The sequence below is a fragment of the Oreochromis aureus genome, linkage group 11 (genome assembly GCF_013358895.1).
Source record: "Oreochromis aureus strain Israel breed Guangdong linkage group 11, ZZ_aureus, whole genome shotgun sequence".
NCBI lineage: Eukaryota > Metazoa > Chordata > Actinopteri > Cichliformes > Cichlidae > Oreochromis > Oreochromis aureus.
Window position 1 is genome coordinate 7,178,224 of NC_052952.1, and position 19,792 is coordinate 7,198,015.

The 19,792-nt window shown below is 41.6% G+C and overlaps 2 protein-coding genes across 2 annotated transcripts; one reads left to right on the forward strand and one right to left on the reverse strand.

Annotated features, from left to right (window-relative positions):
• Window positions 1-468: 468 nt before the first annotated feature.
• cep85 (centrosomal protein 85) lies at window positions 469-13,383 on the forward strand. Its single transcript, XM_031752258.2, has 14 exons — window positions 469-610; window positions 1,520-1,578; window positions 1,683-1,814; window positions 5,332-6,119; window positions 8,499-8,629; window positions 8,729-8,846; window positions 8,965-9,150; window positions 9,624-9,776; window positions 9,873-10,027; window positions 10,141-10,258; window positions 10,695-10,745; window positions 10,844-10,951; window positions 11,083-11,326; window positions 11,445-13,383. The coding sequence occupies exons 2-14, from the start codon at window positions 1,539-1,541 to the stop codon at window positions 11,606-11,608; spliced, it is 2,388 nt and encodes a 795-aa protein (XP_031608118.1). The 5' UTR covers window positions 469-610; window positions 1,520-1,538; the 3' UTR covers window positions 11,609-13,383.
• Window positions 13,378-18,721, reverse strand: ubxn11 (UBX domain protein 11). The gene is made up of 14 exons (XM_031751516.2): window positions 18,526-18,721; window positions 18,383-18,423; window positions 17,919-18,014; window positions 17,705-17,805; window positions 17,560-17,611; window positions 17,399-17,478; window positions 17,251-17,317; window positions 16,940-17,157; window positions 16,773-16,850; window positions 16,576-16,699; window positions 16,383-16,486; window positions 15,278-15,351; window positions 14,758-14,901; window positions 13,378-14,670 (listed from the first exon to the last, which is right to left on the reverse strand). The coding sequence occupies exons 1-14, from the start codon at window positions 18,594-18,596 to the stop codon at window positions 14,499-14,501; spliced, it is 1,422 nt and encodes a 473-aa protein (XP_031607376.1). The 5' UTR covers window positions 18,597-18,721; the 3' UTR covers window positions 13,378-14,498.
• Between the last annotated feature and the right edge of the window lie 1,071 nt (window positions 18,722-19,792).

Here is a 19,792-nt window from a genome sequence, read left to right on the forward strand (position 1 = left end):
CATAACTTTGATGCCTTTATCGGAAGCACATTGAGTTTACGTGTACTAAAATGTGCTCTATAAATAAATGTGACATTGACCTCTTGTGTTTAAGTTTACAGTGTTCACATCAGAGCCAATCAATATTTTGTAGTCCAATTGAAGGTATTTTAAAAATGGCTTCAACACATTTGAACCCTTGCGAAAGTCTTCTTCTAGGTTATTCTTGCCTTCTCTATGCAACTTGGTTGGGTGCGTTCGTTGTTGTTCCTGTAGTGGTTTTTTGGTCACATGACAGATACAAATTCTGTGAATTAATCTGGCTCTGAGGGTAATATCTCAAGATGTTACACCAGCTCCCATAGTTTTGAAGTCGGTGTGTACCATCAGTGGCGATGTAACACGGTGTATGCAGAAAACTCCGCAGCGTTTTGGCAAGCAGGACCCACTCCCCGAATTTAGCGGGCCGCGCTGTAATATTAAACAAACTTCCACTGTGTCTTTGCGGGGTTGTCTGCCATCAGAGGAGATCAGTTGGCTAGCGGAACAACAGCAGCAGCAGCGAAGGGTTCAGATTCAGAGCCCGAAACCGAGATTTATCACTGTATTCAGTCCTTATCTGAAACCGAAGGTAAAGTAGCCGTTGTTTCAGCGTGGAGAACCGGCTTATCTACGATAGTGTGCACGGAAGGCTGAAGTCAGAGACGTATCGTGGATGTGAACTCAAGAGTCTAAGCAAACCGCAGCGGTGTTAGCCGTTAGCTAGCTTGTTCGGCGGAAACGGATTTGTCGTGGATTAGCTAAAATGCTTAACGATGTAGGGCATCGCTGCTCAAATCTTAAACGGGTTTTTTGTGTGTGTGTGTTTTTTTTTTTTTTTTTTTTAACAAAATAGGTAGACTGGGATAGCAGTGATTGGCTTATTCGGCCGACTACCAAAAATACTTTTAGTAGATTCAGTTAAGCGTGTACTCGTGTTTAGCTTAATTCCCTGGCTGGTAATCAGTAGTTTCCTTTAAGAATTAGCCACAGAAAAGGATTAGTTTGAACAACAGCGGGGGATGTCTTAGCCTTTTGGTGCCCACCATCATTGCATTCTTTTGTCGCCATTGATTTGGAAGTTCCTATAGGGTTCCCGTAGGGATAGAGATGTTTGTGTAAGACATTATGTAACGAGAAGACATGTGCTCATGTTGTTATTTTTGTTGCTACCAAGAAAAGTGTGTGTGGTGGTTGTTGAGGGGCAGATGAATTTGATAGGCGAGCAGATCAGTCAGTAGCTAACAGCTGCTGTGTCCTAGCCCGTGACCGTCCAGTTCATAATTACAATGTGCAGACAGGCTTTCTACGGTGGCCACAAAAGTCTGCCAGCCTCTGTCAAATTATTGTTCAAAATAGATCATCAGTTGTTCAGCTGTTTGTTTAAGTGAGGCAAACTAAACAAATTTACACATGTTCCAATTTAAAGCTGTTCCATGAGTTTGATCACCTGTTAAGTGTCCCGTACTATACAATAATGCTCTTTCCTTGTCTCCACCAGGTAACTGGTCTTTTATGGAATGACCACCTCGCAGAGATATATTGAATCCAAACCAGCGGGTAAGTTGACACGCTGCTGTCACTGTGCATAAACCCTGCATCACTTCCACATGTGTTGATGTTCTGCTCTGCTGTCATTGTCCTTTTTCACAAATGTGCATTAGCCCGGTTTGCTGACATGGAGTGGCAGACGCCAGCTGTGTCAGAGAAGTTCCAAAGCCGTTTTGGCCGCCGGCCCGGAACATCAGAGAGCGGGGACACTGGTCTTGGCACATCAGCATCTGACAGTGCAGAAGGTGATGACTTTTGCTTGTTCTTCCTCTGCCTGTAGCGCCTGTTGTGTAACATTGTTTTGAAGACTGTCTCACTGCGGTAGACCTTCAGTGACCTGAACACATCCATTAAACAGTGTTGGGTTTTTTTTTCTAATGGTTGTGCACCCTTAAACCTCTGTTCTTTAAAATTTGCATCGAAGCTCACTAGAAAGTTGAGAGCAGTCATGAAATATTTCAGTTAGGTAATGCTTGGCACTCAACAATTTTTGGGAGATGAAGCTGGAACACACTGTGTTGTCCGTGGTGTTGTTTCTAGGGCTATTTATAGGGTGATAAAATGTTCATGATTCACCGTTGATGCTTGGGACATTTACAGTGATACTCCCCAGCCAAAACTGACCCAAGGTGCAGCTTGTACTGCTCCAGAGTTGAGGTTAAGTGAGAGGAGATGTTTGAATGCCAAGACTGTATCTTGCCTGTGGCAGGAATATCACTGCTTTCACATTGTTATGTTTAAAATAGGAATATCCCAATGGTTTGATAGCTTGTGTGTGCATGCACTAGTGGAAAAAATAATGGACTGAAAGGCTGTGTTTAATGGATGGCCAGCTGGGATGGGTGGTCCCTGTTTCCAAAGGAAACATTACAAAATAATAGGCTGCAGAGTAGCAGCACTGTAGGCTTTGGGCTGGTATTTATGGGTGGATTGCCAGGCAATTGTCAAGGACAAGGGAAAAATATTAGTGATGTGATGGTGTCCCAGCACACCGAGTAAACTGATGTGTGTTTTGGTGCTCTCCCTGTCACTATGGTGAATTAAACAATCTCTGCTCCTGGCTTTCTATCAGTTAGCTTTAAGAGAACCTGTGGAGTACTTTTTAAAAAAATTTTATTTAACCAGGAAAAAATGTCTTTAGAGTGTCCTGGCCAAGAAAGACAATGGTACAGTCAGTGGAGCATAAACAAATAACACACACACAAAGATACAATAAGAAACAACCAAAATTTTCAAACTTCAGTGTCAATAAAGAATGAATACCAGTTGTTAGTGCTACTAGATGCATGCGTTCTGTCTTTGAAATAACCTAAAGCAGATGCCATTGAGGTGGCCAGGGTTATCTTACACCTCCTGAACATGGTAATCACTGAGCTCGGAGCTTGTAAGACAATATTCCTACAACAGTCAGAGCTGTATTCAAGCGAATGGTTGGCAGCCTTGTTATTAGATACACTAATTGCTAGCTTTGCATTATTTTGTCCAACCCTCCACATGTTCATGTATTGAGTTGTTCCCTGAGCAAATTTCGTTTATAGCAATAGTTGTAAGCTATTACAGAGCTAAACTAGCAGCACTGACCCACTGTACAATCCTGACTAGTTTGAAAGCTTTTCTGGATTTTTCTCTGGAGGTTTTGGTTTCCTGCCTTGGCTCATATCATATTCTCAAGATGTCAGTTTGTTAAGTTGAATAAAGTTTTAAATTAAAATACAAAAGAGAAGTCTCCAGACATTGTTGGGAGAATCTGGTTATAACATTGTCTACAGTTGTCTGCTCTCCTTCACCAGACAGTGGTCCACTCTGTTCTCACATAGGCAAACTTGTAGCTGGGAGACTTTTAATTGGATGATATCTAGAAACGTTCCAAGCTTTAGTGCATGTTGGAAACTGGCTTTAATATATACAGTAATGCAGCTATTAGGCTTTTTTCCAACCACCTAGACCGGTGGAAGTGCCTATAAATATAGCAGTTAATTAGAGTTTGGAATTAAACTGCTTCCAGTTTAGCACCGGTATCAAATTGTCCAGTCCATTGCATTCTTGGCTCCAAGCTGATCAGTTCTTTTTTTTTTTTAATCTGGGCCGTCATGATTTTCTGACTTTTGCATATTTTTATAGAGTGATATTAAACTCATGGCAGCAAAGTATTTGCACATCATAGTAACATACAGGCCTTCCTTAAAAAAAACAAAACTCTGTTTCTAAACTGTGCTCAGATTCAGGCATAGCAAAACATCTGTGTCCAAGCTGAAAATCTATGTACTTGGATGATTGATCACAAATCAATGAGGAAATTGATAAAGAATCAGACCAGCAGGCAGAAGAGATAATGGCATTGTTAACAATGATATCTTATCAGTGTCTTTCACTAAAAGCTACGATAATGAGTTTTTAGAGTCACGGTGAAGTGGGAAATACACTAGATTTGGTATACAAATGAACAAGTTTTGGGTTTTTGTGTCTTTGGGTAGGAATGTGTGTTGAGCAAACATCTAGCAAAGGTTGTTCTTGCTGAGGAGTTCAGACATGTTCTAGCCAGTCATGATTCAGTGGAGCCTTGAGGCTTCTTTTATATCAGATGTGTTATGTTTAAAAAAAAAAAAAAAGTTTCTTTTTTTTCCACCCACCCTATTTTGGCATGTTTGCTGTTTATTTTTGTGTGCAGTGATTATTCAGGGTGTCTTAATTTAAGGCAGTTCTGGTTTAAACTGGTAAGAGGTAGAAGTATCCCATTCAGTATTTGACTTTGGAGGTAAACGTGTGATGTGTGGTGCAGTGGGAGGAGGCAAGGTGCTTAAATAAGCGGCACCCACAGATTGCTCTGTAACTTGAGAGGTGGGCTATAAATACCCCCTAACCTTTCCTGCGTGTGCCTGTTTGTATGCGTTCACTCGGGGCTCGGTACAGGCGAGGTTTTCTGTCGGAGGACAATACGGCTTTGGGCTTGTTCGTCGGGCAGTGTTATCTTCACAGGTTGTTTTGTTGCTCTCAGGAAATGCAGAAGACTGTTCTGTGTTTTGATTTAAAGTGTTCTGCTGCTCTGCTCACTTCCGCTCGTTGTTAGAAAACATGCCACAGCCTCTAACACGTTTGCTGTGTTCGAGTGACTGCCCGATTTTCAGACTTCAACACTTCTCTGAGGTTCGTAGCGCTGGTAAAACAGTTGTGTAACGTGTGTTGAGGATTGTGGAGATGGCTGGTGTTGGGTTTTCCTGTGTTCCTGAGGTCATTTATCATCTCTGAAGCTTCCAGATTAACATTGCTGTATGTGCTTGCCTAGTAAAGTGGACTCTGTGTTTACTGAAGCTGTAGTACACCATGTGTGTTGTCAAAATTTTGCTAATTATAGGGGCTGAACTTTTTGTCTGCCCTTCTGCAGTAACGTATTTTTATAGTGGGTTATAATTGTACATGTTTCAGGCAGGTATCAGCAGCTTTATTAACACAGTAAACACAGGATATGTTTGTCATGTAACACGAAGCTCTAATTCTGTGCAGTGCTTTAAGTCTATTATAAGCCTATTCCCTGAGTTGAGTCAGTCAAAGCCATTTAATTCTTTCAGCGGTGACACCTCATCATCAAAGTAGGCCACCAGTAAACCCTGCTGCATCTACTTTACACTGCTGACTGAAAATAGAGAAAATGGCCTGCAGTAGCGCTCCAGATATTCTGCACTGATTTAACAGGGAACATTTGTAGAGTGAGAGAAATACTCTTAATGTTGTTTCTAATGTTTGTCTTTTTTAAATTTTTTAAAGATTTCTGCAGTTCCAGCAGCAGCCCCTCTTTTCAGCCCATTCGCAGTCAGATCCCCATACCCACTGCACATGTCATGCCATCCACGGCCGGAGCCCCGGCCTCAAAGCCCCAGTCATGTGTCCAGGAAGACTGCCTGTCCTCAGCTGAAGGTCACAGATCTTCCTCTGGCTCCAGAACCCCAAGTGGCACCACGTCAAAGTCCTCCTCTCTCTCCAAATCAGCATCTTCGCCCAACCTGGATGCTGAAGTCGGCGTGGGAGGAGATCCCGTCGGGGTAAAGCCCGACTGCCTGAGTCGATACCGTAGTCTGGTAAATGGGCTGGACCACTCGCTTTTCCCCACAGACCACACACGATTGGACGAGGGCCACAGGTTTGATACTCCTGCTGTGGAACCTACGCTGAATCAGTCAGCCCTCCTGGGTGGGTTATGCCCTGACATGAGACTCCGGTTACAGACCGGGATTAGAGACACTCCAGACTATGTGTCTGAGGCCTACAGAGGAAGTTTGGAGCACAGCTATAAAGTTCTGCCTGAAGCTAGGCCTGGCGTTCCCGGTACTGCAGAAGCCTCTAATCAAAGGGGTGGACAGCCTGGTGTGGCCGGATCTGCTGGAGTTTATACAAGTCCTCTTAGCCTTCAGACGCAGGCTCTGTTGAGAGAGCACGCAGGCTCCAAAGGTTATGAGCCGCTGCGGCAGGACAGATGCAGTGAACTTCCAAGCTGGCAGCAACAACAGCAGCATAAACAACTGGAAAGCTTACGCTTGCAAATGGAACAAATGCAGGTATGTATCTCAATAGAAAACATCTACTGCTGCAAGACTGTTGGTAAAGAAAGTGAGACTTTTGGAAAGAAGTTTGGATTTCAAGTGTAGTGGTGACACTTTTTCACACAATATATTTTGCTAGGTGGCAAAACAAAAAAGGTAGTTTTAAATGGGTTCAGATGTATCTGGGGAAATGTAGAAACTGAAGGAGATTTGTGGAGTAGCTGTTTGTTTGTAGAGATTAAAACTTGGCAAAAGAATAGCTTCTTATATACACAATGTATAGACTTTCACAATTCTTTATTAATTACATATAAAATGAGGTCTAAACCACATTTAAGTTTATTTTAAAACAGGAAACGGATCAATAACCAAAATTGAAATCATAAGTACTTCAAAAGATTATGTTGTTTGCAGATGTATTTAATTAATCGATCTTTTCTTAACACACTGGCTTATGTTATGTTTGGGAGCAGATGCTGACTGAGTGCCACTTTGAGAGTGACTTTTAGCACTTCATCAAATTTTTGCTTACAAATGAACACTTAAGTACACTGATGCAGTTTTTCTGGAACTCACACTGAACAAAAACAAGCTAAACCTGATCGTATTGAAAGGTAATTTTACTATATGAACAGACTGTACAACCTCTTACAAATGTGTTGGTGCTCATTCAAAGCTGAGATCGATGAGCTGCATTCACTGATTTCTAATGCATAATGTTATTTATTTCATTTTAAATGCTTAGATATCATTTTTTGTGTCCTTTCCCAATAAGTGTTTTTGTCCTCAACACACATGGCCTATTTGACATTAACAAATGGAGCAGATGACAGGCCCGTGTTTATGTTTCTTGGGAGTATATTTGTTATGCCAGTTTATTTGTTCTGTCACTGTCATGTGTGTGCAGATGTAAACCTGTTATGTTGTCAGCATAAGCAGGGCAAACAATTCAGTGATCAGAGCATCAGTTTCTCCGCTGTCTGTGCTTAAAGTGGAAACTCTTCACTAGAGCCAGTGCAGGCAGATAGTGTGCAAACTACATAGGACAGCATTTTTTTATATATATATATATATATATATATATATATATATATATATATATATATATATATATTTTTTTTTTTTTAATAAATCCATGGTGGTGTCTGAGCATGCCATTCATTGAACAATCTTAATAATTTTGCATGTGTAGCCCTAAAAATGTAATTAATTTCTGTAAAGATGTTGGCACTAAAGCAGAAATCAAACCGGTCCCAGACCTTAATTATTAATCATAAGAATACTGATCAGCTCCAATGTTACCAATTGCGCTATTGGCAGTGAACAAATAAAGAAACTGGGTGTCATTTACTATTGTTTTATAAATAACATATTGTCCAGTTTGTATTTCAAACTTTATAATTTGGGGTTTAGAATCAGATGTTCATCTGTGATGTGTTTTCCCTGTTTCTATATGTGCGTGAAGGCCATTGGCAGCTGCAGCACAGTGTAGCACGTACAGAACTAAACAATGAATTATAGTTCCTAAAGCCATAAGTACAAGTCTTTTGCATATAAAGGCAGAAACTCCAGCAGTCTGCCAGTAGCTTGAAGGGTTAATGATTAAAAGTAACCGTTAGTTGTTTTGTCCTGAGTGCACCCATGCATGAAGAGCATCACTATCATTGTCTTTGTCCTGAATCCTGTTAATTTGTTTCTTATACAACATCAACAGTTAAAGCACAAATCACCAAGTGATGTTGATAAGACTTGTAGTACCATTACAACCTTAACATTAGTCATCTAAAGTTTTAGTTGAAAAACAAACACTGCTGGCACCGCTAATTATTTCATAGCACAGTGACTCTGACCATCTGATTTGACAAAAAGGTAGTTGTTACTTTAGTGTTGCATAAGAATAATTGGATGTGTCTAGAGGTAATTCATGAGGTGTTTGCAGTACTTGGTACTTTAAAGCAGCGGTCCCCAACCTCGGGCCTTACCGTCCGTGAGTCGTTTGGTACCGGGCCGCGAGAGTTGAGGCTCAGGTGTGAAACGTATGGTTTTCAGGGTTTTATCGGTTTTCAACATTATTTTGTTATCGCTTTTATCGTCGGTTTTCCTGGGTCTTTTCACGTGTGTTATGAATAAATCTTCTTTTTTCGGTACCGCACTAGTTTTATTTTGTTGTATTCATCCGCGACACCTCATTGCCGGTCCGTGAAAATATTGTCGGGCATAAACCGGTCCGTGGCGCAAAAAAGGTTGGGGACCGCTGCTTTAAAGCACTAGCTCTGTTGTTGCTAACTCCTGAATTGTGTGAAAAAGTGGAAAGTGTGCAGGTGTCTCTCATCACTTGTCCACCACTGTCAGTTAACACTGACACTTAATGCATTTCTCCCTCTCTTGTTACAGCTAATGGGTGGAGGAATGGGTCAGTACCCACCTCTGTACTCAACACCGGTTCACTCTGAGTCGGGCAAGTGGGACGCGCTGGTCAAAGCCAGCGAGAGCCTGCTAAAGGAGAAGGAGCTTATCATTGAGAGGTAAGTGTTTGTAACGGGTTCACTGCTTTCGGGAAATTACAGAAACAAAGCTTTGTGAATGTTTGTGTTGTTGATGGTTGGACCTGGTTGTGATCGCAGACAAAAGCAGCACATGGCCCAGCTGGAGCAGCGTCTGAGGGAAAGCGAGCTGCAGGTTCACGGAGCCCTCCTGGGCAGAGGGGCTTCTTACGGAGATATGTATTTGCTGCGTCTACAGGTTAGTAAAAACATGCTCTGGCTCCAGAAAACAATGCTTAGGACTATTACACTGCTGTCATGTTGACTAACTGTGCACCCTTATCTTACTCAGCTGAGTCTTTGATGTTGACTTGCAGGAGGCTCAGAGGGAGAACGCGTTCTTGAGGGCGCAGTTTGCAGAGCGCACAGACTCTGTTGTTCTGGAGAAAGCAGAGGCAGAGCGCAGACTCGCGGCAGTTGAGGCTGAGACGCGGCGACTGACCGAGAATCTGAAGGAAGCCTGCGAGAGGCACACGGAGGAGATGAAGAAACAGGAAGAGAGGGTTTGTGCTTACCCAACACGTCCTTATAAGAGTCATGCACACGAGAACCACAATATCGAGACTGAAAACTTTTAAACCCTAATGATGGCCAATGGGTTGTTTTTTGTTGTTGTTTTTTTTAAAATATAAATAAAAACCCTGCCAAATACTTTGCTCTGGCATGTCCCAGTATTTGATATTAGCTAACAGCAGAGCAAAACACTTGATGTCCTTGAGCCCAAGAGTCTGTGCGGGAAATTGTTGTCTCCCACACAAGAAACAATATGCTGTAGATAAAAATCAGTCAGGGTTAATCACTCGAAGCCTGAAGTTTGCTTCCTCTTTTCATTAAACAAACTTCTTTGAAACTAAAAAGTGACGATGGGTTTGTCATTTTCCTTTATTTATCATCTGTTGATTGAGAAGGGCTGTAATCAGTTTTAAGCGATACATTTGGAGAATGTTATCAAATTAACGTGTGTTTATGTTTGTAGATCCGCAGTCGAGACAAGCACATCAGCAACCTGAAGAAAAAGTGTCAGAAGGAGTCGGAACTGAAGAGGGAGAACCAGCAGCGCATTGAGACTCTTGAGCGCTACCTCGCTGACCTGCCTACCTTGGAGGACTACCAGAACCAGAACAAACAGGTCAGGACACTAAACCTTCACTCCTTTTTGTTTGCTCAGGTGCACATGTGTTAATCATTAAACCTGACCATGTTTGTTTGCTTTTTTTAAAATAAGCTGTTGGAAGCTGAACATCAGGTAACAGAGCTAGAAGAGAAAGTAAAAGAAATGGAGGCGTGTCTGGCGACGACAAACTCAGAACTGAAGGAGAAAGACGCATACCTGGAGGAGCAGAAACGCAGGGAGAGGGACCTGCTGACCACCATTACTGAGTATGTGCACTCCTCTCTGTAGGCATGTTATTTCTCCTCGCTCTTGGTGTAAAAAGAAAACATAATAACTGTGCATAATGAGTGTTCTGCGTTTTTATTTTTGTCTTCATCAGTATGCAGCAGCGGGTGCAGCAGGGCCTGGAGGATGGAGCCAGACTCCCTTCTCTGGATTTTGAGAAGCTTAGAGGAGAGAACAACAGTTTGAAAGAGGAGCAGCAGAGACTCAAAAAGGTCTGCTTGGTGTGGTCTTTCATGTGCAAAGAAGGTTCACCTTTTCAGATCAGGGCAGCACACAAAGACAGGATTCAGAGTGTAAATATCACTGGATAAACTAGAATAACTAAGGACTATTTGTATGTCGGTTTATTAAAAAGTAATTTCTATCCCAAAGTAAAGATCCAGCTTTGTGCATTGACCTCAGATGACTCCTGAGTTTGGAGGAAGTTCATGTTCAGATGAGTTAGACTTAGAGAGAAGTGTGTATTTCTCTGGGAAATGACTGTATTATGTGGTTACAGCATGTTCTCTGCAGTGTGTACCGCATTTGCTGTTCTCATGTCTGCAAGTTAGATCAATAACATGGAAAATATCCAGCATACGCTGGTCGGTAATGCCTCATTGGTGCTTAAGTTGGTGTTGTTTTAATGCTCATTTCTTCTCTTTGCAGGTTATTGAGAAGCAACACAGGATGATGGAACAGCTTGGAGCACAGATCCAGGTGTTTATCTCTTCACGGGGAATCTGAATGAGTGTGTGGTTGCTGTTTTTGTAGCACGCAACATTTTTTAAATCTCTTTTCTTTTTCTTTTTCTGCAGGCTTTGGAGGAGCAGATATCTCAGGAAGAAAGCAGCTCTCAGGCTCTCAGAGAGGAGGTGCTGGCCAAAGAGCAGAACGTGTTAGAGCTCCACACAGCCATGAAGGAGGTGAGCTATACTAACTACCCTCTCCAAAAAAGCACCAACTTTCTCAGTTTCTGTTTGTTTAGAAATCAGACCTCTGAGCCCTCAATAAGGCTCGACAGCTCCTAACACCGACGCCGATCACTGTCTTGTAGCTGTCGACCCAGAACCAGGAACTAATGGAGCAGAATTTGACGCTGCAGGAGCAGATGAGCGATCCAGAGCAAAAGGGCACTAACCAGGCTTCGTCTGTCCTGCAGCCAGCTGGGGCTAATCTCACAAAGAGACTGCATGCTGAGATTGCTTCCTGCCTCAGTGACCTGCGCTCACTGTGCAGCATCCTAACCCAGCGAGCCCAGGGACAAGACCCCAACCTGTCCCTGCTCCTTGGCCTCACTTGTAAGCACTACTCAAGTTTTTATTTCTCACCTTCATCTTTTTTCACTGTAGTGTTGAATTTGATGTTTAAACTAAATGTAATGGAATGAGGTGAATCAATTATGCATTGTTTTTCCAGCACCTCCATCCGTGGCGGAGCACAGCGAGGACTGGATGAATCCAGAGGTGCTGCAGAAGAAGCTGGTCGAAGTCCAGCAGCTCCGGCGTGACGTCGAGGAGCTGCGTAACGTAATACTGGACCGTTACGCTCAGGACATGGGAGAAAACTGCATAACTCAGTAACCTCGACACCCAGCCACGATGGAGGAAACTTGCAGGAACCTCTTCATCTCGGAGCACTCTTAACAGGCTTTTCTTCCATGCTTTGTTCCTGAATGTCAGAGGACTGGACTATAATTTCCTTAAAACGAGGACAGAGGAAAGCCCATATGGTTTAGCTTCTACTTCTCGACTGACTGCATGTCGAGTCTCAAGCCTGCCAGTAGCTCAGAGCCCCCACCTCCCTGCCCCATCCCAGTGAGTTCATCTATTTCAGTCCAAGGGCTAACAGAAAATAACTTACCTCTAATACTTGATCCTTAAGCATTGTGTGTCTGTGTGTGTGTGCGTGCGCACGTGTGTTTTTGTTTTTTTTTGTTTTTATAATAATGACGACATGATGCTGTCAGTTACCAAAACAGTCTTATACTTTTTATTCCACTTTGGTGGAAAGCTCTTTGTGTAGAGGTCCTGCAAATATAACTTATTTAAAATTTAATTTCCCTCCAAAGGGGAATTATCTGAGAAGTGGTTGACAATCAACTGAAAATATTTAACCTTTGCTTTTTTATTTTCGCTTTTTTTCCCTTTTTTTTTTTTTTTTAATGACTTTGCAAGGAAATGTTACTAATGCACCATTTAAAATGGTGAACACTGTAATACTGGACTCTGCTGTGAGGTATGAGGCATAACAACTAAAAGAGGTTTAATACCAAATCAGCTTCTCACACCAACAGGCCTACCGTATACCAAAGAAACTCCGGTTGAAGCAGACGTGCAGGTGTGCGAGCACTCCTCGCTGCTGCAGGCTTCCTCCTGAATGAATTACCAACATGTGCCTTTCTGTCGCGTTTGCAACTGCAATGCTAATTTCATCCCAGACCAACCACAAAGGGCTGATTGCAGCTGACCCTTCCAGTATAACCGTTCACTCAGTGTGTCAACCAGTAGGACAGTCAATACATTCCCTCTGACACTGAATGTAGTAGGAAAAAAAATGTGTTGCAAAGCTCGAGTTGGCCCTGGTAGATGATTAAAACATGGTGAAAGTCTGAGTAGGATTTAGCGTAGATTTCATGTCAATGATGGCAGACTCGCATTCAAGCAGAGCGGTGAACTGTTTGAGTAAATGTATGAATGAGAAACAGTATTAATCTTCAGTATTATTTATTGTTATTTTAGGGTTTTTTTTGTTTGCATTGACAACTCGGTGTGAAAGTTTTCTGGGTCTTCCTAACGTGTTGTTACTGTAATAATGTGCTAACATGTCTCAGCAAGCATCCACAGTGTGCAAAGGTCCCATGAAGTGTCTGTTAGATTCTATTATTTCTCTGTGGTTTGATGTGTGAGCAGATGGGATGTTCCTTCAGGCGTTTTTACTGTGGAGGTGACTGTGGAGGGGTTGGCTGGATCACCCCATAATCACGGGTCACATCGAAGTGAATGGAGTTTTGTATTTGTCCTGACGGTGAGATAAGCCATTTAAAAGGGGGGAAAAAAACAAAAAAAAAAAACATGACACTTTATGGGAAGAGAAAGGGATTTTAACATAAAAATATGCAACAATGATTTTTATTATTCTGAATACCACCCAGGGACACACAAGCCATTTTTCATTTCATGGGACCTTTAAACGTGAGTAGCACAAGATTTCTCTTTGAAAAGTCGGGCTCCGCATGCCTTAACATCTCAAATGTTTTGCAAAAGGGAAAAAATATGTTTATATTTTCTTACTTTTGTCCTTGTTTGTATTTGCATATTTTAGAAATAAAGATTTTCAACACTTGTTTTTGTTTTAATTGGTCTCAGATTGCTTTTATTTTTTAACTTTGCACAGAAAGGATGAAAAGACTGTTAAAAGCCACCAATGTAAGTTCGATCAGTTTTAACCTCAGTCTTCATACTTAGGACTGTATGTGAGCCACTGCAAGTTGGGTTATGAGTTATATTGGGTTATACAAATGCGCACACACAAAAAAAACTATCACACAATGCTAAAAACATTCGTCAGAGGTTTTGGTTCATGTTAACATCATAGCATCACAGAGTTCCTGCAGATGTTTCAGCTGCACATTCATAATGCAACCAGTTACAGAAGATTTGAGCTTTGTGACGTGGGGTGTTATCCTGCTGGATGCAACCATCAATAGATAGGTATGCTGTCGTCATAAAGGAATGGACATGGTCAACAACAATACTCAGTGTGTAGATGCAGATGGTTTCAAGCCAAGTAGATTATCTCCTACCGCCAGCAGCCTGAACCTTGTTTATGTTTACACAGAATTCTGACTGTATCATCTGAGTATTGCAGCAGAAACTGAGACTCATCAAACCACGTAACATTTTTCCAATCTTAATCGTAACTCCAGCGTCCTGGTCTCAGCTGACAGCAGCCAGTGTGGTCTTCTGCTGCTGTCACCTGCTTAAAGGTTCTGTGTGTTCAGAGATGCTCTTTTGCATATTTTGGTTGTAACAAGTTACTGCTCCATTCCCATAAGCTCTAAGCAGTCATTCTATTTCTCCTATTTCACCCAGAGAACTGCTGCTCACTGAACATTTTCTCTGTGAACTTTAGAGATGATTGTGTGGAAAATCCCAGTAGATCAGCAGTTTCTGAAATTTTCAGACCAGCCCATCTGGCACCAACTGTTCTGATGATCTGTTTGAACTTTAGCAGGTCAGCTTGACCATGTCTACATGCACTGAATTGCTGCCATGTGATTATCTGATTAGATATTGGTGTTAATGAGCTGTGTCCCAGTTAAGAGCAAAGGTATAAGAAACAAAAGGAATAATGGCTCATTTTTGTTTCAGTGTCATGGGTTTGTCAATGCTTTTGGCCTCACTGTCACAGAACACAGTCGTCATTAATAACATTAATGACGCACTGATGTAACAAGACAAAAGTAATTCTTTAATCTTTAAGAGCTTTGTTGACGTCAGCCAGTGAAGGACCGGGTTTCCTCTGTCGCAGCAGTAGAGTGGCATTTCTCACGATTCCACGCGATTGGAGCGTCTGGCCATCATCATCATAGTTGCACTGTGGGTATGCGCTGATGATGTCATAACTGGACACATCACCCCTTCTGTAGTGCAGAGACAAACAAACAGCAGGCTGGGTCACGTGACTGTAAAAGCAGCGGTGCGGTCAGTGCATCGAGATGTGTCCTCACCTGTGTTTGTCCAGGTACCTCCGCAGGTCACCGACTGTTTCCGACGGGGACATTTTCACTATGTAAGTGTGACTCCCGTCTTCTGACTTCACCTTGAGAGTGATGACATTACAGGCAGGCTGGTAGGCGCTGAAAGCCTGCAGTCTGGAGGCAGCCATGAAGCAAAAATGTGGGTGAAAACTGGAGCGTTGCATCACAAACACGGTCACCAGCTGATGACTGCCCTCATTTTCAGATCAGCACATACAGTAATCTCTACAATCTGGACTATCAGTGGCCAAATCGGGATTTAAGCAGGTCTTACATCAAGTGTGGTGTTCTTAAATTCACTCATTCCTTTAACCTACTTTGTACTTTTTCCATGTGGTATTCATTTGGTATGGCAAATGTTTTTAAGCCATGCTTATTTGCACAGCATGAGTTTGTGATGACTGACACCCTCTGGTAAGTCTGTTAACTGGCAGATTAGACAAAAATTTATGCTATACACATAAAAAATAAAAGAGAACATTTGGTTTACCTCTCAGTACTCGCCTGCAGTGACGGTGTATCTATCAGTATCACTGAACTGCTGCTGTCCACATCAGATGTACCCTGGTAGAAGCACACTGATTATCAGTGCTGTCTTATATATAGAGGAGGACTTAACCATTAGGCCCTCTATAAAGATTTTCCCAAGTGTTGCTAAACAGAGAAACAGTGGAACTGAAATCAGGGATTTGTGCAGGCCTGTCATTAATGTTCATTTTGGCCTTCTGGAGGCTGGTCTTCACCAGGGGTGACTACGTTTTGGGGCACTGTCATGCTTAAAGACAAAGCAACAACCCAGACACAGGTTTATTGGTGACTGCTTGAGCTTTTATTCCCAAATCTTCACATATCCTTTTATCGTGATTCCTTCCACCTTGAAGAGATTCCCAGTTCCGGACACAACATAATACTGCCACCACCGTGTTTCATTGTGGGGATGTTGTTCTTTGCTTTATATGTCTCTCACTTCTTTCTCCAAACATAAAAAGCATCTCTTTGGCCAAAGAGCTCTAGTTTTGTCTCATCTGATCAAAGCATGCGCTACTAGTATCCAAAATCTTTCTCCAGGTTGTCGTGAAGTTATCTGTTCTGCAGAAGTGGAGTTTTTCTTGGTCTGCAGCTTTGCAGTCCATTCTTGTGCAGGATTCTGGTGATTATCTTCTTTGAGACTATAATTCACGACTCGAGTAAGTCTAAACGGATTTCTTTTATCTTTGGTAGCATGCTTTCTCGGGTGACAGCTCAAACCCTTGAAGTTTTTATTGGAGTTTTTATTGGAAGCTAACTCTCAGTTTTAACTTCTTAGCTTCGAGCATTACAACGTTAAAGCACATCATTGCACAGCAGTAGCGCCTGCTATGGTGTTTCAGGGAACTAATAATACTGATCCTGGTAATCTGAAATAGTAATAATAATTGATGCTTTGTAAAAAAAATACAATGTTTACAAATGTTATGTTAAAAATTCCTTGCTCTGTTTAAAAAAGCACTCAGGAAAATGTTGACAAAGCTTTTAAACTTCTTAGGGTGGCTGGTAATTTTGTCCTCATCTGTATATCTGTACAAACAGATAATTGCTGCTTCTCTACGACTCACCTGCAGCTTTGCCCTCAGTGAGTTCCTGATATCAATCACTCGGCCGGCCTTCACCACCAACTTCGGCAGCTTGTTCAGGAACTGATCCGTGGTCATCTTCTTGCCTTTGAATCAGAAGAAAACATGAGAATGACAGCAAAGTCTCTGAGGATCTGCACCGTGGCTTTGATCAGGGTGACGTTTGCAGACAGACCGGGTAAGTGAGAGCTCAGCGCGCTTGCTGATTCATCTTTGTCCCCACAAACAGGCTGTCCTTCACCAGGAAACGTTTCCCATGGGAGCCTAGAGTTGAATTCCTCGTAACGCCTGTCATGAAGCTGCAAAGAGAATTTCTGTGAAGACACTCGATTGTTCCCAAAAACAAAATAAGAAGAAGAAACTGAGACTCACCTCAAAAGGTACACCATCTGGAAATCTTTCTTGAAGCTCAGATGGAAAATAGCCATCCATTAGATCTTGCATGCACTGCTGCAGGGACCAAGAGTTGATGACTTTTAACCAAGGAAAGATTCCAGTTTAATATAGACTTTGATTTTCCTATTTTCAGTGTAGCTAACCTGGGTGCTGTGCTCCTGATATGAGCGGAAAGGACCATCAAACATTACAATGCCATTCCTGTAGAGCCTCAGTGGAATGGGATCCTTTTTTGCCAGCTGTGCTCCTGTCGCTGTCATTTGCACAAAAGACTCTCCTTCCCCTGCGAGGACGTTCAGTTCTCTGATCCTCTGCAGCACGAGATCAAAGTTTATGTGGAAGCCTCTGCTACCAGAAGTCTCTGAAGAAGAGAACAAAACAAAACAAAAACAGCACAGCTTTAAGATACAAAAGACACGAAGGGATTGCAGGTCTGCAGGACTGGTGGATCTACCTCGCTCTGCAGGATCACCAGTGTCTGTATCTCCCACCCAGATCAAACCATAATCGTTCAGAAAGTCCTGCAACAACGACAGCAGCTCAGTGAAACCTCCACACTGATAGAATCACAATCTCATACTTTATGGACACACCTTACTCACCTCCATCTCATGCACTTGATTTTGCAGTTGTTGGCACCGGCTTTCGAGATCATCTCTGCTCCTCGGGTCATGCATGCTTCCTAAATCCACACAATCATGAAATCGCTTTGATCGACCAAACATAAATCGAACTCAAGTCTGTGCCTGCTGTAGATAATTACCTGACTTCTCCTGAGCCCTCAGCTTCTCCTCTAAATCTGAAATCTGTTTATCCTTGGGAGGAATGACGAAACCATAAAGTGAGGTTTAAACATGTTTAAAGATGGCTGGCAGTTTTGGTATTCGTTGAAGTGGTTGCATGCTCACTTTGCGCTCTATCTCCTTTGCCTGGCTCCTCACTGTTTTCTCCAGGAGGGTCACTCGCTGCATCATGGCAGACATGAGGTCAAAGTTGGTCGGAGGACACCCTGAAAACCAGCAGTTAAGTATTAGAAAAATAAAACGTATAATCATTTTGTATGTGATAAATAAAAAAAGATATATTCGACACTGGAATGGGAAGCATTGTGTTAATGCCTACCTTTCTTTAATGGAGCTCCCGTATTTGAGGTGGAGGCTTCGTTGGGTGGAGTGTGAGAGTAATCAGAAGACTCATCGGCCAATTCAGACTCAAATTCTAAAAACAAAAACTATCATGGTTATAAAAGTTGTTTTGTTATTTTTTCAACTGAAAAAGTTACCTGAGAAACTTATGATCAGTTTCTCCAGTAAGATACAATTATTATTATTTGGAACTCGTCAAATGTGAGGATGTGCTGCATTTTGCTCATCACAGTTTAAGTTATTTATGTTGTGGACACATGAATACTGTTAGATCTCCACACACTTTTAATCACGGTGTGACTAAAGTGTAGACTTTCAGCTTTAATTTAAGGGGTTTAAAAGAAAAGTAGTTCTAGTTCTAGCTGGGATGTATTTATTTATTCTGTATTTGTACTTTACTGAATTTGCAGTGCTGCTGGTGCTCTGTGAGTGCATCGTTACCTTTCAGCAGATTCCTCCTTAAAGGAACTTTTGATTTGCTCCTGCAGGTCGAAGAAAATTAAGTGTGGCGACATGATTGATACGTTTATTTTTCACAATAAAACTACAGTCCAGTTTCTACCTGTGTGGAGTTAATCACCTACCCTTGCTCTTTGTGAGCGCCCTGCAGAGGAGTGCGTTTGGTTTTCTTTAGCATCGACAAAGGAGAGCTCATTTTAAATCCAAAGCCTGAATAGCCCACACTTATTTCTTCTTTGGACTTCTTTCTGTTCAGAGAATGAACTATAACAGAGGTTCAGAGGGATTTCCGGTGTTTTCTCAGTTTGTGTGGAGTCCGTTTCCAATAGCAACAATGTAACGTACTAAGTGAAATCTGCAGAAGTGCCTGTTTCACCCAGAGGAGGTCGCTCTTTCTGTCCTTACTTTAAAATTCTACTACCTCTGTTTCATAAGAAAAAAATTATAAAATGTAGACGTTTACATTATAAACGTTCTAAAAATGAAATACAAATAAAGAAATGATCATTTCATTTCCAAACTAAGTGATTAGTTTTTTGGGGGGTTTTTTTATGTGAGAAGTCATAAATATTTAATGTTTTATTCATCATTATAAGATGTATTATGAGATGTAAGCACTGGTGATGTCATGTTGGGAAACTAATGACACAGAAAAACAAAACAAAAAAGCCTTTTTTTTTTTCATTTAAGATAAACGAACATTGATGAGTGGTGTTTCCTAACTTTGCCTTTACTGTTTAGATGCCGTTAACCATGGATACTCAGAAATTATGACGGCAGCAACTAATCTTTGCCATAACTACCTGGACCATAGAGATTTATGGTAGAGGTGGGCAGATTGATCAAAATATCGATACCAAAGCTTGTATTGGTATCAGATCGACACTAGCGCATTAGATTGATACTTTTTTGCCCTATCCTCTAAGTTCAGTATGGAGCCCACTCAATTTTGGGGTGGAGGGAAAAGAAAAAATAAAAACACTTTTTCTGTTGACTGCCACATTTATTTTATTTATAACCTATAGTACAGAAGTTGGTCCAAAGCCCTTTAGAGACAGGCACATTTACATCACAGATCTCCAAAATAAAAGGTTTTGTTGTGCAAACAAATTACTGTGGAAAGTAATTAGTGGTTTAGTGATCATCTGTGCCTTTAATGCACATTATTAGTCATATTTAAAGCACATATTCAACTGGATACACAATAAAATAGTACCTTCATAAGCAATCTAATTACTTGTATAACCTAAGAATAATTCAGTGTCTAAGAATAATTCAGAATTAATAACCACAGTTTTCAGGTTAATACACCAGTTTACACTTTAATTATGAAACCTGAGACAAAGGCTTAATCATGTTGACCAGAATCCTCCGAAGTAAGTTTGTTTCAGT